This window comes from Buteo buteo, chromosome 23 (genome assembly GCF_964188355.1).
Source record: "Buteo buteo chromosome 23, bButBut1.hap1.1, whole genome shotgun sequence".
In the NCBI taxonomy this organism is placed as follows: Eukaryota; Metazoa; Chordata; class Aves; order Accipitriformes; family Accipitridae; genus Buteo; species Buteo buteo.
This window is the reverse complement of record NC_134193.1, coordinates 15540904-15560007: the sequence shown is the minus strand read 5'-3', so window position 1 is coordinate 15560007 and position 19104 is coordinate 15540904. Positions and strand designations below refer to the sequence as shown.

The 19104-nt window shown below is 43.4% G+C and overlaps 1 protein-coding gene across 1 annotated transcript in view; it reads left to right on the top strand.

Moving 5' to 3' along the window:
- The window catches only part of BRINP1 (BMP/retinoic acid inducible neural specific 1), a 107465-nt gene that overhangs the window by 76629 nt on the left and 11732 nt on the right, over positions 1-19104 (top strand). The window contains exons 4-7 of the mRNA XM_075054769.1: positions 3544-3734; positions 8948-9117; positions 10417-10522; positions 17260-17496. Coding sequence (XP_074910870.1) covers positions 3544-3734; positions 8948-9117; positions 10417-10522; positions 17260-17496 — 704 coding nt within the window. The remainder of the gene's footprint in view (positions 1-3543; positions 3735-8947; positions 9118-10416; positions 10523-17259; positions 17497-19104) is intronic.

The window sequence follows — 19104 nt, the reverse complement described above, 5'->3', positions numbered from 1 at the left end:
TCCACGAATCCAAGGCCTTGGTAGATCCTCCAAAGATTCACAGATTCAAGGGTTCAGTGATGACAAACAGAGAGAGCACGCTTACCTAGCCCAGTGCCATGGATTCAGTTTTGACCAATAGCAGCTGCTTCTGCAGAAAATGCAATTAAGTCTAGCATTGAAAGTTAATAGAAAACCTGTTCTTGGAGGTGTTTCTTCAAAGAATTCAGAAGTTACAGGTTGGATCATTCCCTAAGGCCAGAGCTATACTGTTCCCTGCAAGTCTCTCTCTTTTTTTTATCACCTCAATAATTCTAAGTGATTTCACTAGCCGTATCTATTAATGTTAAGTCCATTTTCCAAAATTCTACCATTATCTTGGCCTCGGGTGCATCTTACAGCACAGAATTCTATAGGTGACATGGAAGATTGCTAGTATTTAGAGGGTTGCTTTCAATGTAAAATATTCTGGAACTGGGGAAGCCAATACATATTTGTGGTCATTAATGAGGAAGCTAAACAATACCATATCATTTGCTTGACCAATCCCAACCAATCAACAGCACAGAAAGAGAGAATACAGCGAAATACTATGCAAAACCTAAAAAAAAAAAAAAAAAGAGCTTGAAAAATGTCACTAAGTAAATTCAAATAATGCATAAATTAGAGGGAATTGCAACTGGCTCATGGATATTCTATGAGCAGAAGATAAACATCTAAGTTAGTTGCATAAATTATTCATCATAACGTATTTGCTCAGCTTTTCTCATCAGCTATGAAAGCCACACATCCAAGCATTTGGAGAGTATAATAGAACTGGGCTTTCACCTCAATGATATGCCCTAGGAGTAGGAAGTCCTGGGGAGGGATGGCATGCATAAGAACTGAGTGGAAAAAGTCTCCTTCACTATGATGTTTTAGATGTGGATGTTGCTAAGGGCTTGCATGAATGGGGACTGGAATTGTCTCTTGGCAGCAGGCAAGGTTGAAGATACGGCAATGATTTCTTTTAATCTCCTTCTTTTGCCTCCTGCCAGTGGTGTCACAAGATGATCTTGGACCTGATGTAAAAAATGAACCCACTTTCCCAACACAGTGTTTACCAAATTTTCATTCTCTGTTCCTACCTTCTCCCATCTTTATTGCCTACTCCTTTCCAGTGTGTGGTCCAAATTGTAACTGTTTGCCCTGTCCATCTCCATGCACTGAACTGAGACACTCCTAGGGTTTGGGTGTTGATATATCAGCACTTGATCAGTTGCATGTTTCAACTCTACGGTCTTCACTTTGGAACAGATAACTTGGCAGTATCAGCAGCAAATTCTCTGTACTTTGTCGGGGAACATAAAGCATTCCCCCAGCCCTTTCTGAAAGCATACTGGCTCTGGAGGGCTCTAGTCCCTCCTGACTTTATTGATAATGCTTGCAGGAAGCAGTAATCTGAAAGCAAAAGTGTGCTTGAGTTTTACAATAAGTAACAACCGTCTCTTTGGAGAGGAAGGACAGATAGCATTTTCCTATGCTTGCTAGTTATGATCTTTATGATAGGAACATGGGAATCTCTATTTATTCTAAAACCTTACTTGTCTTTTAGCATCCAGATCTGCATGTTCCCATGCAGTGTAACTGCTGAAGGGAACATTCCTTCTTCATGCAAAGGGGATTTTCTTGTATAGTGAGACTTGGGATTGCCACTCTAATCAGGAATGATTAGAACAACCTCTTTGTAGCGTCAGAGAGAAGCTATCTGTCTACTTTTAAGGTTTTATCGATCATTAAAATCAACTGTGGGACCCCTGAACATACCTATTCCACAGATACTAAGTACTGGACTTTTACACTATTGTGGGACAGCAGAGAAAAAACCTTATATTCTACTCCATACAGTGAATACATGGACATTGATAATGTACTCATTATCTGCAGACAGCTTTGAAGCCAATGGTCTATGTTTTCTCCACTCCTGGTATTAAGATCCTGGTGTATGGGGGTTGTTTTTGTTGGGTTTGGGTGTTTTTTGGCCTTTTGACAGAGGTTTTTCTAGAAAAGACCAGTGTTTCTGCAGATTTCAAGGTTTGACGCTAATGACTCTTAGGATGTGGTAAGAGGGGTGTTTTGTTTTGGCATTTTTACTTGGCTTGTGAAAGCCTAGGAGCTGCAGAGAGGGCATTAGCTCAGGTGTAAGGAGATGTTTTGAAGCAAAAAGCTGGCACTTTGCTATTTTAATGAATGCAACTGCTGTTAGGCAGCCTGGGGTGCAATCAAAATAAATACATGCATAATTGCATTAAGTAAAATAACCTAACACACATAAAGTGGACTGGGTATAGAATCAACCTGGAGAAAAAAAGATCTGGTTTGTGATCATTGCTTTGCAACTGACTGACAGCACTTCCTAAATCTGCCTGCATGTCAGGTTCTCTACCAGCAAAGTGGGATTGCCAGCACTGGTTGACACACAATGACAGAAAGTGCTGCGTCAGTGCCAGGTATTGTCATGCCTATTATTTAAATGAAATTTTTGTCTTAAATCTGAGTTACAGGAATAAGTGAATGAAAAATATCAGAGAAGCTTGTGACTTGATTATCTGGGAGATAGCATAAGATAGTGCAGGTGCATTGTAGGAGAGTAGTTATAAATGATATCCTTTCCTTTTAAGAAGGCCTTTCTCAATATTTTTCAAAGGACATTAATAGGTTTCTCACCTTTTAGGTGCTCAGCTGGTGATGTATTTCAGAGGCCTGATTTTTAGATCCAGGTGTGCAAGGTTTTCTCTAGGCATTTCCCTCTGTGTTGTTTCAAAATGGATACCTGCAATAGAGCTGCTTTTGCAAATATTAACTTTATTTTTTTCCCAGTTGTTATCAGTTTAAAAGGGATTTGAAAATCACTTTATAGGTTTTTTGTTTTTAAAAAAAAAAAAAAGAAAGAAAAACAAACAAACCCTCTATTTTCATCCTGGCCTCTGTTTATATCTGAATCGATCCTTTTAGATGGTTTATCAAGCTTATTGTTTTTCAAAACGATCTTTTGCTGTACTCTTGGTGCTGAAAGATTAAGATGTTTGGAGAAAGTGTGTTTCCTTCTGCCTTGCTTTCCAAAAGCATGCCAGGAAGGCTTGTGGACATGGGAATATAGTAATGATCAGACTGGTCTAGATCTACAGTCTATCTGACCAGCCCTTTTTCTGACAGAAATCAGAATTTGCTGCTTTATGGAGAAGTGTAAGAGCCCAAAGTGTGTGAGGGCGAAAGGACCAGCCTGCTTTCTTTGTAGAGAAATGCAGCCTTCTGCCAGACATCTCTGGAGACTCTGAGGCTACCTCCTCATCAGCCCAGATGTGTGATCCTCAAAGTGTGTTGTTACTGTGCAGTAATGTCTTGCTTTTCCTCTTCTCCTCCCCCTCCCCCTCTGTCTAGCCTTGTGGCCTCACGTGTGTATCCATGTGGCGGTATCCAACAGGATCGTCCCCTTCATCATCCTCCTTCCCTGCCCTCAGTGGCTCTCCCTGCCCCTCTGGACTCAAAGCCTCACCCCTGTTGTGTTCCTGTGTTGTCGCATAGGGAGTTTGCCCGTTGGAAGGTGAGGAACACAGCCATCGAGCGGAGGGACCTGCTCCACAACCCACTGCCCCTGATGCCTGAGTTTCAGAGGAGCATCCGCCTCCTGGGCAGGAGACCCACCACGCAGCAGTTCATTGATACCATCATCAAAAAGTACGGCACCCACATCCTCATCTCTGCCACCCTGGGAGGTAGGTGGCAACCTGGGCTGCTTTCTTACACGGGTGGTGTCGGTGGGATGGCGAAGGCGCTAGACAGGACCTGCAAACCACGGCTGTCCTGCGTGGACCCCGGCTGGTAGCACAAAGCCAGGCTGCAGCTCCCCCCACCGCAGCCTGTCACATCGTCAGACGGTGTGAAAACCCCCAGGGTACAAATAGCCTTTGCAAATGAATTCACGGCGCGATGCGGGTGAGTTTGGCATCTGTGGTACGTGTGCACCTGTGCTCCTCTGACAACAGCATGTGTGTACTGGTGTGCATCAAGATAAAGATGCTTCATTTAGCTGGGAAGGCTGTCTGTCATTCCTGCACCTCTGTCCTTAATTTGACAATAGAATGTGTTGATACCTCTTTGTTTCAGAATGAAACTAAATGCAGGGGGAAAAGCATTCTTTCTTGCTGGAACTGGAGGAATTTTAAAGAGCTCCAGGAAAAGGGAGTTCAAGGAGTTGGGTGTGGAGCATGTGCAGCAGGGGAAGAGATGGCCAGATAGGCCTGGGCAGAATGCATAAGTGAAAGCAGTAACATGGGGTAGACTTCTGAAAAAAAACAGTAGTTAAGTAAAATTCAAAATGTATATGCAAGGACTGCAGAGAGGTTTGTGTGTGCAAGCAGAATACGTCGGTGATGACATAAGACAGAGTACTGTAGGGCCATTAACCCATGAGTGTGCACTGCTATTGGTGCTGCATAAATGTTTCAAATACTGAGTATTGAAAACAGGAGGGGTGAAAATCAGCAGCTCCTCGTGATATTTGCTGCTGATTTTTTTTTTCTCTTGTATTATTTTTATCATTCTTTAGCCCATTGGGGTGTGCATTTAAATGTCTGTCTTTTGAGAACTGCTATTTGTAAGAGGAATTCTGCAGTGGTAAAAGGTCTTGATTTTAGCACAGAGTTTGTTGCTGTTGCTTCTCCTAATGTTCCTGACCTCCAGCCTTGCCACATTGCTAAGTCTGTAGTGAACTTTGAGGAATTTCTGGCCATCTGTCTGTTCCCAAAGCATTCTGCAGACTCTAGGATGAGATGTAGAAGAGATTAGATGTGTGCATATGATTCATGCACAATGAGGTGGTAGGTAAATTGGCGCAGTTCCATTGAAGTCAAATGACCTCTCATGTGGCAAATGTCCTTCAAAGATCCTCAGGATGCTCTTCCAGTCCAGGCACTCAAACTGTTCACTCCATCAGCAAGAAATGTGAGAGAAAGCAGGTTTCCATGCATTGAAGACTACAACTGACTGACTGCATCAGGCCCTAGTGAAGTCTGCATAAAGATAAACTCCTTTTTATTGAGGCCATCGTTTCTCAGGATCATATTTTACAGAGCCCAAGCCAGCCAAGTAAGAATCCAGTAAAATGTTGAGAGGTTTTTTTGTGGGTTTACTTTTCTTTACATTGACATGCCTTTTTCTTCTTGCCACTCATATCTGTGGAATTTCAAAATAAGACCTTTGATGGTAAAATATATTTTTAATTTTGCCTGGGTGAGGTTGTGAATTATTCACAGGGGCTTGTTTCTTCTCCTGATTTTACAACACAACAGTTTTAAATATGCAGAGGCTTGTAACAAGAACTGTTGTTGGAGAGGAGTGCTAAATGCTCCATCAGCCCAGAGCATGGTGAGCAATGGTAGGGGAGAAAAGAAGGATTTATCTTGGCAGTGGCAGTCCCAGAGAAAATGTAGATGAAGCTGGGCATGCATTATGCAAGGAGGACACACTCTAATCTAATCTAGTCTGTGGGCTAAACAAGACCACTGAGATATAAAACCAGCCATGTCCTGGCACCCTTGCTCTCCCAAGACCTCATGTCTCCTCAGAAAATTTACAAGAATTCTGCTTTGGATTACAGTTGTTTGTAACTCAGCCTGATGTCTTACTAGGTTGCAAATGAGTGACAAACACACAGGAAATTGTTTTGCTTTTAAATGCCAGCTGTTGCATGGACCCCAGGAGGATGGGTGATGGATCAGGCCAGCCCACCCGAACACAGCAGCTATTTTCACACCTGGCCGCTTGAGGAACAGCTCTGATGCCTTTCAACCTACAGAGCAACCGGGTCTCCCTGGAGCCTAATATAAAACTAGCTCTGCTCCAGTTTAGTTCTGACAAAGGGATTGGTGAAGGGTCACTTTGAGGGCATCTGTGCTCCGGGATGGAGCACACAGAGCTGAGAGCCAATTTGCAGGGAAAGCCCTGAAGGAAAGACAACTTTGAACATAGCATCTGCTTAATAAACGAGAAATTAAGACTTAATAATGCAGCAAAAGTCTATTAACCTCTCTTGATCTAAGGGTTGCTTTCTCATGCGCACTCTCCGTGGGGATGCTGTGCTTTTCCAGGTCTGCACACATGTACACAGAATAGGTTTCCAGCATTATTTCTGCTCAGCACCCTTCACTTCTAGGGACAGTATTTGTCCCTCAGGAGAAGCATCAAATATCTTGGGCTTTACTTTCCTGGTTTTTTTGCTCTTCCTCCCATTGGAGGGGTCCAAACACCTCAGGGAGGAAAAATGACAGCTTTTGTGGGGAAATCACTGATCTCCACTACCCTAGAGCAAAGGTTTCTCCTGTCTGATGTCTAGGAGCTGTCTCAGCTGCTCACTGCCTGCTTTGTGTTGTCTGGAGACTGAAAGCTAGTGGTGGATCTCCTGGTGATCTGAAAGCAGTGTTATTGCCTGATGCAATTCAACCCACAGTTTCCGGTTGCTCTCCATCCAAGGGATCTCCAATATCAACATTCCTCTACTAAAATGAACTGGTCTGGACTGAAAAGGTCCTGATTTTTGTGCCTTGGCTATTAAAAGAAGGCATGATATTTTACCAGAAAAAGCTGTTTTTTCTAGTTACTGGTGGAACTGAAGAAGACTTGATACCTGTATCCCACAGGTTCCTCTGAGAATCGCAGCTAAGGGGAGAATTATCCCAAGTCTTCCCTCTCCTTTCACAGCCTCGTGAAATGGAGGCAAAGCATCATTTACATCTGCTGCATCTCCATGCAGATAAATACTTCCATTACATGAGATACAAAACTTTTGGCTCAAAATACAACACTTTCACACTGATCTGGCCTGTCTTCCCCCAAGCCTCTTTGCTAACTCCCATGCAGTCATCCTTTCGGGGACAAACAAGTTGCCTCATGAAAAGTCACAAGGTCTGACCTTCCTTCAAATCCCTCTGTAAAATTCACCTCAAAGATGAAATGTGAAAATGCATCGACAGCAGCCAGGCATCTGGTGTGCAGTGACCACTGTTTCTCACGCTAATCACGGTCATCTTATTACCTTGTGCTTTGCTGGCTGTTTGTTGTATACACCTGTTGTGTCTCATTAGATCCGTGGGTTTTAAATCCTCTGGGACAGGAACCACCTTTCTGCTGTTTGTGTGGATAGAGCCTGATGTGACAGAGCCTTGATCCCTGCCAAGGACTCCTCACACCGCTCAACACGTAATAATGTTAATGGTGATCAAGGAAATCAAAGCTGGTCATTTTCCAGGGAAAGTGTTTTTGTGAGAAGTAACAATGATGATACTGTTACTACTACAACTTTGATTGTAGTCAAAAGATAGTATGTTATTTTTAACAAAATATTAAAGGGATAAAGTTTTACATGCCAAATTTCTTCACTTAGCTCCTGTGAAGCCAATTAAAAGATTTCAACTGATCAAGTCTTTGATGAAACGTATCTCCTTTCCACCAAAAATTTCCATTTTTCATCTCAAAGCCAAAGGCTCAATCCTCAACCCTCAACATATCAATCTCTTGAAAAACTGAAATCCAATAAAAATATTTTGATTTTCAGCCAGAATATTTTTGGTTTGTTTTCAGGCATTTGGCTTTCAGATAAAAGCTGGAAAATTTCCAGGGAAAGCAAGAGGAAGGGCTTACTGTTTGGGGTGGGGTTTTTTTGCATGTATGCAATTAAAGACATTATTTGGACAAATCAAATTATTTCAGCTAATACAAATTTTTAAGAAAAGTAAGTGCTTGTTCTCTTAAAAAAAAAAAAAAAAGAAGAAAAAAATCTGCAAAAATGCTGAAGAGCAAAATATTTCTTGCCTAAAAAGTGGTGGCACATTTTTTTGACCATGCTATCATTGCCAGAGGCAACGTAGCCATCAGTGATTCATCTATCAAATCAGAACAAGTACCATTCTTCTCACTGAGAGCTATGTAGAAATGGCACATTCCTACACTAGGTATCTATTCTCTTCATTTATTAAAATCAGAACTTCAGATGTTAAGAACGCAGGATGGTATTCTACCTTTTTACTCCTATAATGCCAGCCTTACGTTAAGGATGAAGTGGATTTTGATGTGGCTCGTACCGCACAAATTGAACATTTAGGTAAATATTACTTCTCAGCTTCATGTCCTTTTCATGTATCTTTTGTTAGATTCAGGTTTCTGCAAATGTTTAGGATGTTTGGTGCTATCAGATCTTAACTGCTTCACTCCCAGATTCTCTGTATTACTGGCTCAAAATCACTTGTTGTCCCTTATCTTGCAAAATATTTTTTAAATTCACTGAATGAGACTTTAGGAGAGGAAAAAAAAAGCAGAAAGCATGGTTGGTTTAACTTAACTTTCTCATTTGCTCTTTCCCCTGATTGCTCTCCTTCACTCGCCCCCTGTCATTACCCTTTTGCATGGTCACTGGAAGCTAAGGAGGTACAACTAGCATGTGTTTGTCCTCTGTACCCACCTATGTACCTATGTCCTGTTTGCAACTTAAATCATCATTTGTTCTTTCTAGAAATCAGGTCAGGGAGAATTACATCAAAGTGACATCTTCTCTGGTCAGCTGTGCATCGTTCCAGAGGCACTGCCCACAGAGAAAAGCGTTCCTCAAGTGGGACAAATGGTCTGAATCCTTTCCAACAGTTGTGATAAAGTTGTGCTGGCTAATAAATATCCAAAATGTTATCTACTTAATTCAGTGGAGCTGATCTACAAGTGTGGTGGACCTGGCCTTTCTGGATGAAGAGAGAAGGAGGCTCATAAATACTGCACTGAGATTCTGGTACTGGTGAGGAAGGGTGGGCTCATTTAAGAGTGCTTTAGGTGTCAGACTTTTCTTTCTTTAGGTGCAACGTGTGACATCATGTGCTCCTGTTAAGATGACCCTGCATGGCAACCTCCTGGGCCTTACTGAAATCTCCTTTTCTTTCTGCTGCAGGAGAGGAAGCCTTGACCATGTACATGGACAAAAGCCGCCTCGACAGAAAGTCAGGAAACGCTACCCAGAGCGTTGAAGCATTGCACCAGCTTGCTTCCTCCTACTTTGTAGACCGTGATGGCACCATGAGGAGACTCCATGAGATCCAGATCTCTACCGGAGCAATCAAGGTACTGTATGTTGCTTTGGGAAGAGAAAGAAGATTGTGTGTCTGTGTCAATACTGTAGGGATTTGGGGCAGGACTTTGAGAGTCCAGTGTGGTGTCTTTTTTGATCACAAGTTGTTTTGTTCCTGTGCTCATTTCCCAGGGTAAGTTGTTCTCTTATGGACCTTAGTGAAGAATTGATTTCCTGAGGGCCAGTAATATCTGGAAAGAGGTGGGCATTCAGTGTGATGGTTATGTAGGATAGGAGACTTCCATTATATGTGGCAGAGACCTCTGGAAGGGAGAGAGGGAACAGATCATCCAGATCAGCGATGGAGGTTGGAAGGGAAAGGCAGGTCTGTGAAATGGGCAACCCCGTGCAACCCAGAAGTATTTTCCTTTTGTGGGTGTAAGACTGCTAAACATCTCTTAGATGAATTTACTACAAGAAAAGGTGAAAAACTCAGTGTGGCATTACTGAGGCATCTGGAATGAAACGGACAGAGAGACAGCTTGGGGGTTGCAGCTGGAAGGAACGGGAGCTGCTCAGAGCATACAAAATAGGGAAAATGGCTCTGCAAACAAAGGCTGCCTTCTCTGAAAGCAATCATCCTATACTGGGGAGGGATTTTGTTGTTGCAGAGCTCACTCCAGGGAAGGCGATGTGGATGGAGTTGTCATTGTTAGCCATTTCTGAAAGGTTTCAGCACTTGTTATTGTTCTGTGGTGTCTCATGGTTGAGTCTGTTCCCTTCTGGATGGGAAATTGAATTAAGATATTGAAACAGTGACAGCAGATAATCACACTTTGTGAATTCAGGAAGGGCAGCTCTCCTCCATGGCTGGAAACCAACAGCAACAACTGCAGCAACAGCACTGCAGGTCATCTGCGCTTCCATCTATCCTCAGCACAGGGATGGTGTGCACGTATGTTGTGGGAGCACTAGGCACCATTGTGGGCTGGCAATCCATCTCTGTATCTTGCTTTCCAATAAGAGAAGCCAGGGAATAATTCCTCTACTGGCTTCTGATGTTCTCCAGTGGACATCCTCTGAGAAACATCAATCTGGAGGACCTCATTGCCAAGCTCAGAATAATGTGCAGCACCATAAAGAAAGCGGATACAATTCACTCTATTTTTTCAGCCTGTGAGTGTGCCAAACATCAGCCGTGTCTGTCCAGTGTGGGGCATTTTTTCCCAATTAGGGAAGATGCATTTTGGATTGCGTCGGCTGGTGACAAGGGGTTATGAGGTGTGAACCTGCCTGGGGAAGATGTGATGCTGCAATCAAAGGGAAAACTCTCTTTTCTACATCTTCCACAGGTAACAGAAACTCGGACTGGCCCCCTGGGCTGTAACAGCTATGACAATCTGGACTCTGTGAGTTCTGTCCTTCTGCAAAGCACTGAGAGCAAACTCCACCTGCAAGGTAGGGCACAGGAATGAGGGAGATGGTAATAAAGGGCATGGAGTGGGAGGATGAAATGAGAGAGGGCTGGCCTTTCTTCTAGCCTTTTCCCGTCCTCTGTTTGCTGTGATCACCTTCTTTACTGTAAGTTCCCTGAAGCAGGACTGGTGGCTTCTGGTGGCTTCATATGATGCTCTGCACAGCAGACCCAGGGCTCGACAGGGACTGAGCTAAAGGCTCAAGGAACTGCAGACTAAACCCCAGTGAAGTGTCTGGGTGCCCCCTGCCATTGAATTTTGATGGCCTTCTGTGTATTATACATACACCAATGTAAATAAATGTAACCTTTTCCATTAATATTGAAGGGCCATTCTGTTCACGTCTCTCTGTCCCTCACAAATTGCTGATTTGCGTAAGAGGTTTGCAGATCAGCTTTTGGGGCTCTCTAATGACTGTAATCTTTGGGAAAAGTCAGAGGTTTTATTTGGATGCTAGAAGCCATGGCTTCAGTCCCAGTTGGGGAGCTAGTCCAGAAGTCAACAGATAGAGGTCATGACTGAATTAATAAATAAATACATGCTGGTTAGCAAGAAGTCAACTTCAGTAGAAGGAGGAAATTCACTGGGCATGTAATTTACTAAGGTTATTCCCAAGTTTTTGACAAAATAAGGAAATGTGGGATTTAATTGCTCATTTGCCCAGATGGTTTTATTTCTGGAATCCTTGTACTTGCACAAATTTTAATTTTTCAGATGAATGGGCTACATTACATCTTCCGCTTTGAGTATAATTTGGCAAGTGCTGTTTTAATCTTGGTTTCACAGAAACTGGGTTTCATTTACAGAGTCATGTTGTGGATATATTATTATTGTTGATATTATTTGCCTTTAAAAATAATAGACAGGTTGTTTTCACTATTCCGGTGATTATCTAAATCACTGAGTTCTGGTTCTTACCTAATTAACAATAAACAATTTGAGGCTTTTTATGTACTGTGATAATGGCTGCTGGTAATGAAGACCCAAGGATGACACATCAGATAACTAGATAAACAGCTAAATAAGCAGACAGCTTGCTTTATAGGCAGACAAACTGGTAAGTAGGTAAATCAATACATCTCTATTGGCTATCTGATCCTACAAGAGCAGAGAAAAACCAAGATGCTTGGGAGGAGGAAGGAGGTGGAGAAAGAGGGAAAATTTGAGAGAGAGGGGATGTAAGGTGGATGAGGCTGTGATTTCTGATGGGAGCAGACAGGACCTCAGGGGTCAACCACACATGGGTTTCATGGAGCTTCATGGCATAACCCAGCGCAGAGAGAGGCCAGACCCAAGCCAAGGGAGACAGTGAGGGAAGGGAGGAAGGTAAGAGCTCTTCCTAATAGAACAAAGTGACCTTTAAAGCAACACCTGAGTGTTTTCTGCCTAATCTAGAGTGCAGTTCTTGGGATAATCACCCAGGATCCTTCCTTTGCTCTGAGAGGCCTCATTAGGAATTAGTCACAGGGCTGCAGGTAATGGATCGTGACCCAGTCTCCTCTGATCTGATTAGCAGCCGAGCATGAGCTGCTGACAGAAATCCATGTTACTACCTTCGTGTCACTCTGGCTCTGAGGCCAGCTCAATAAAAGAGCAGCATCTTCGTGACAGGGAGAATTTCTGTTTCTGAGCTTGCTTGCTGCCGCCCAGCCCTGAGCATCGTGGTTTCAAAGACATGCCCTTTAGGAGATGCAGTGCCCAGACCCAGAGCTAAGCTACCTTCATGCCTGCACGTAGGGTTCGGGAAGGTCAGCCAGCCTGGAGATTTAGGGGAGGACCTGGCTGCATGCACGGTCCAGGGTGTCTGGTTCTGCACCTGTGCTTACATGGACAGAAAAGCATCACTAATTTATAAACTAGTATCAACGTGGACCCAGCATGCATGTACATCTATGTCAGATGCCTGCACTGGGGCTACATATATATATACACACAGATACTCTTATCACAGTAGCTTGGAAGGTTTTCCTTTTTCCTAGCAGTACCTGGGGGCAGGTTCCCTGTCCTGTGCATGGGGAGGACTGTGTGGTGATGCCGCCTCCCCACACAGGACTGGGGGGGGCTGTTGTGGGCCAGGATTTCACAGGTGACTGCGCTTATTTGCACTTTGCATCCTCTTGTCCCTATCACCAGCATGAAACTGTCCCTTCAGCTGCCTCCGCCTCCAGCAGCTGCCTGGAGCTGCCACGAGCTGCCTGTGCTGTCTGGAAAAGGAGTAAACCAGAGCATGGGAGGAGAAGATGCTAACAGCTCTACAGCAGTCTGGTGGGGAACAGGAATTTGTGTTCCCTGGGAAAGTGTCCTAGGCTGAAATTTGAAAAGTTGGGGAAATTAAATGTTAATTAAATGTTTGGGGAAATTAAAATTCCAGAGACATATCCTGTTGCACAGTGCAACAGTATATGTCAGTATTGCAACATGGCACTATTTCAATAAGGTGAAATCCTTCTGTGCTATTCTAAACATTGTGACATTAAACAAAATGTTGTATATTCGGTAGTTTGTAATGTCAAATATGGTAATAGACTACTAAAATTTACATTACAATTAATATTAAAGTCTTTACCAAGGTGGGCAGAGCAGTAATGACAACACAAAACACTTCAGCTTTTCAGTGAAACAAAATGAGGAAGTATGAAAAATACATTTAGACCTTTCCCTGTCAAAAGTGCTTTTGGAGTCAACATGCTCTCTCAAATTGCTTCAATGAAACGGCATTTTCAACAGAGAACTCTTCTGTGGAAAATGTTTCAAATAGCTCTAATTTAGAGCTGGGGAAATTTACCTCTTTTAATGCAGGAAGCCTTTTATATACAGTCCAAAGCCAAACATCTCTCTGTAATAGTTTTTCTAGGTGAATTAAGGACATGTTCCCTTGTCAGACACTTCATATTCTGCCTGTAGTTATCTAAGAAAAATGTATACCAAATCTGTGCTGTTCTTAATTTTTAAAGAGGATCTTTAAGCTTTACAGAGTGGCAGAATTCCTCCTTGTGATCAATAAGTTACCTTCAAAACTAAGATATTCTCCCTAACACTCATTGCCAGCAAACTTACCTTCTGCATCTATTATCAGCTACTGAGGCTGCTGTGGAGGATGAGCCCACTCCTTGTGCATCCTGGCTTGGATTGAGGTGTTCATCCCATGAAAATGGTCTTAGTGTCTCAGTCTTTAAGACTAGGTCGCCCCCCTGCTTGGCTGCTGACATGAAGTTGCCTTAATCAGTAGGCAACACAAAGATTAAAAATGATTCTTTTCTTAGTGTTTGCAACATTCAGAGAAATTTCTTAGAAGAACAAAACAGCATCTGGGGATGTTTTTTTAAGGTTGTGGCTGGCAGCGGGGCTCTCCCAGCTAGCATGGCCAGCTGCAAGCTGCTTTATGGGACTGGTGTGCTATACAGTCCTTGGGACTACAGCTTTCCTGCTTTAAAAGTGACAACTGAAACACCCAGAGCAGTGGTCTCAACCAGTACAGCCTTCTTACAATCTCTTGTTTGTAAAGATTACCTTAACAATGATTAATCACACCTGTGCTTTACTGACAGCTGTAATCAATTCAGTTTCAGCCATATTTAGGCACTGGGCAGGGTATGGAACTACATATGAATGAGGAAGGTACCAGGACTGAGTGAGATGCTACTGGCCCAGTACTTGTAAAATACCTTTCTAGGATCTGGTCACAAGGATGCTCAATACAAAATCAAAAATATTTATATGAATCTGCCCTTGTCTGGGTATGATGGTAAATGTGTGGGTATTTATATATATATATACGTCAAAGTACAAATGTGAAAGCAGGCATGGTTGTATTTCAGTAACCCTAACACCGATTTTTTCACAAGGAAATTCCTGGCTGGAAGATCTGAGTCACATGTAATCCCTACAGCATGTTTGCAGTTTTAAAGTTAGAGCTTTGCATTTGGTGTATGCACACTCGTGTTTCAAGGAGTAGCTGGATTTGTGTGTCACTTGTGCTCCTGGTCTAAGCACATATTTGAATATGTGCTGCTTGTTAAACGCTACAATTAACTGCATGGATTCCATCAGAACTGCTTAGCTGATTAAAGTTAAGTTAGTATAAGTGTTTTGTTGAATTAGTGCTAAGCGTACAGGGGGTCTGATTACCTTTTAAATGTGAGATTATTTCTTAGCAAAGTTATCCTGGAAATATTTTTTTAGAAACCATGAGTTTTATGGGGAAAAAAGCAAGCATCCACATGAGGTACTCTGCAGTGTCAGATGGGACCACGTTATGTTTTGGAGATTACAGGGTATTCATGTTTCTGCATGTGCTGAGATACACAATAGATGTCTCTTGCAATGGGGAGTGCTTTCGCTGAAACTTTAGTTGCTTTTTTACCCCCATTCTCTCCAGGAAAAAAAAAAAAATCTCCAAAGCCAGTATTATTTGTAGCTGGAACCAGACAGCTTGTTGGTGCTGTTAGATGAGTTAAAATTCAAACAGAAAATATGGTCAGCTGAAGACCCTGTGGTCATTTGGGCCTCATATTCAAAGGCTGAGGCTAGGGCAGGTTGCTTCTCTGTGAAGCAGAGAGTGGAAATATTTATTCATGGGACTTGGACCATGAATAAACAGGGTCAACGCACGTCAAGAAGTCTAGCCCCCCTCTCCTGTGAGCTTGCAAGGTCAGTGAATACAGCAGCCTTCAGGCTCTCCAAGCCCCTTTTGTAGATCTCGGTTCTCCGCTAGCGCTGCACTTTCTTTCCATCCTGAAGGAAAGTCTTGGAGCCTGGCAGGTGTGACCACCCCTAATGTCAGTGTTTGAAGGGACCATGCCTCTGTGGTGGTGGCTTTAGATAAATCCCTAAAAGAGTCTGAACTTCAGTACTTCCTGAAGACAACAAGAAGAAAGCTGAGCTTCTTGTTGAGAAACATTTCAGGGAAGATGAAAGGGACTTCAAAATGCTGATTGTCCTTACACTAGTTTTGAGGTGTTCACAGGGATGCTGTAGACCGTGGTCAGCCCCTTGCACATTCCCTCCATTCCCCACAACAGCACCCCAGAAAAGGCAGCAGGAGCTACGCGGACACGGTGCCTCCAAATGCCAGGCTTGAAATCCTTCCTTGTGCAAGTGTCACAAATGTCTTCTCCAGCTGAAGGCTGCTCTGTGTTCATCCTGCCTGGTGGCTGCCACCACGAATTAGGTTGGACAACGGGGCAGCTCGCTGCCACCGGCCATGGTGCTCACAGAGACCGTGCCCTGGCAATAGCGGGAGGCGAAAGGAAACAGAGGTCCCTGTGCTTTCAACAACCTCCTGATACCCCAAACTTGGTCTTCCAGAGGGACCTTGTCAAGGCTGAGGTGTCTCTGTGGAACAAAAAGCAAAAGGGTAATGAGGGTCTTGGGGGCACCTCCTGCCGCTTTTCCCTTGCCTGAGGTGTACATGACCCATCACAGAGATGGGGCTGAACTCCTGAAAGGAGTCACAGCCCTTTCTGCCCTTCCTGCACACTCTCATCCTCTGAATTATTGTCTTATTTTCATTCCACTCCAATGAGCTGTCAGCCACAGATACAGTAATTCAGCGCAATAGAAACACAAACAGATGGGTAATTGACCCGCGTGCCTTCATTACACTGGAGTTCAGCACTGCTGTTCAAGCCATAAACTCCTTTATCTGCCACTCTGAAATCCCTGGGCCTTTTACAAGGAAGGCAAAGCGGGCCAGGATTCCTGTGAAAGGCTTGCTCAGAGTTATTGTCATCTCTGCCTTGCGTGCTGCAGATGATGACCGAGTCTGACAAGCGGGACTCGCCAGGTAGAAGGAAACAGCTGTGAATCCTCCGGGACAGCTGTAGGGAGCCTGCAGATGGGGGCTGGAGAAGGACAGGGTGGAAAAACACGTACACTGTACACAGGGCAAACACTTAAACTGTTATTGTGTCCTCTGGTACCTGAGCAAGCGTACACCCACACTAATGCCTGCGCAGATGGATGGATACACAAACACTTGCTACGGAGAAAGAGACATGGGGATAGATCTCTGGGCTAATGTAAATCTTCAGAGCACCACCGAAATCATTGGCACTAAATCCATTTGCACTTTTATAGGATTTGGCAAGTAGCCTTCCTAGCAGGGAGTGAGCTGAAAAGACTCAGGTACCCAGCTTCTGTATTTATACTGTGGAGCTGGACACTTAACTCTGCAAGGGTCTTTTAGAAATCCCTCCTTGAATTATTTTCCTTTCTTCTGTTTTCCTTTCTTCCTTCTATCCTCTTTCCGTGTGTAGTTTCCTTGTTTCTGTGATACCAAACCTATTTAGTCTCTCTCAAACCAGGTCAGAACAGCATAATGCTCATCACTTCTGAACTAGCACTCAGTTGCAAAGTATAAAAACCCCACACTTGGGAATAAGGGAGGCTTTGCATTCAGATGCTTTGTACTGTACTGGGATCCAGGAGTAGGATGAAGGGGGTACACTGGGCATTCGGGAAGGGGAAGTTACCTTTCACCCTTCTCTCATAGTACAGATGGGTTCTGTTCTCAGCTAACTCACTACTTGCACTGGAGGCATGCAATTTGTACCCCACCTTCCTTACTCATGACAGCTCCAAGAGAAATATCCCAGCAGCTTGTAATTCTCAGCATCACCTTCCCAAGCTGTTAATGAAACAGGTTTTGAAAAGAAGAACAGATACCTGAAATTACTTTTTTTTTTTTCTTCACATCCCCACATCTTGTTTCTATGCCAGGTCTCCAGATCATCTTCCCTCAGTATTTACAAGAGAAGTTTGTCCAGTCTGCCTTGAGTTACATCATGTGCAATGGCGAGGGGGAGTACATCTGCCGGAACAGCCAGTGCGGCTGCCAGTGTGCGGAGGAGTTCCCGCAGTGCAACTGCCCCATCACTGACATCCAGATCATGGAGTACACACTAGCAAATATGGCCAAGACCTGGACAGAAGCCTATAAAGATCTGGAGAATTCAGGTAACCAAGCAAAACATGTTTTCTGATTGATCTATTTAAAACAAAACATGTCAGATTATACCAGCTAAGACTCTTTTCTTCCCTCAATGTAATGCTCTAGTTTGGATAAAAAATGGAGGATATTGAACCCCAAACCATGATCTTAGTCTTGAGGGAGTGCCTTTTTTCCTCTGTTACACGTACAGACAAAACCACACACCACATGTAAGTCTATCTGTAAGGGGACATTTTCCATGGAAGAATTTGTTTGATTAAAAATCTGATTTTTCATACCAAACCAGTTCAGAATCTCTCTTTAATGGTTCTAAAGAGAAACTTCCACAATATGAATGATGCAGAAATTGCTTTTCAGATTTGCATGAATGATTTATTGTGCTTTGGTGAAAGGCAATTCACAGAGAGAGAGCACAGGCCAGATGACACCTCATTTGAGATAGGAGAAAGGAAAATGACTTCTCTCTCCTACAGTGCCAATGTCTGCTGGTGTGAACATTTCTATTCTCCCTCCACTTTGTCCCAGTGTGACGCTGGGGGTGTCAGTGGAGTTTGTTCCACGTTGATGCTGGTAACACCCATAGTAGGTGTGTTGTAATACTTATGTGATACGCACTCTCAAGGGCTTGAGATAGGAAAGAGAGCAATAGTATGAGTGCAATTACATCCTTTTCCTTTAGCAAATGGTCTGCCTACCGTGAAGCTACATGGGCACTAAGCAGAACTTAACTGAGAACTTATCCCCATGCTGACTCTCATCTCTTGGTGTTAGACAGTTACTTTTCAGCACATTTTCTTTAATGATTATTGTCATAACTGTCCAGGTCTCCATGTTAGGAAAGAAAACTATAAGGAAGGGACCATCTAGCTCCATTCAAGGCACTGAAGAATTCTTCTTCAGAAGTCTTCCCAGCAGCAGTTTCTTTCTTCATGTTGAAGGTCACCTTAATCCCTTTAATGGCTGAAATGAAGCGGCCTATGATGTTTCCTCAATGGGCTGTTGAGGACTGCTTCATACTTCAATATGTGGACCCTGCTGCCGTGTCTGCTGTTGCACAGATTCTTATGTCCAACTCATGCTGTCAACTTGGTGCTCAGCTGAGCAAAATCAGAGTAGTAGTTAATGGCCCGGCTGATGACTGTCTTGACATGACCCCCCCAATATGCCATTGGGAGCTACAAGGTTGGGGCAGTTCAAGAAGTAGGTCACTAGCTGAAGAGGTCAGTGGTTTTCTGGGAGTTTCCATAGGTTCATGGATGGGGTGGGTACACCAGGGCAAACCAGAAATATGTATTTCAGAAGCTTCTGCTAGCTCAGTGTTACACAAATTAGGATTACTGGCTGTGCCTGCCAGCACAGCTCTGCCACTAGATACATATTACTAGTTGCTAGTTCTGGCACAGGATCTTCACACAAGATGCTCAAGAGCCACATGTTGGCCACCACTCATCAAACCCCTTTACGTTCCCAGGGGATCTAACCCAGACACTTAGAAGGTGAGAGCCCTATGGAAAGAGAATAATTACAGTCCCACAGTGATTGTTTTACTGTTAGATTCTGTACTTGTTGCAATCGATCTAAGCAAAGACTGTAGTAGATAATGATATTCAGTC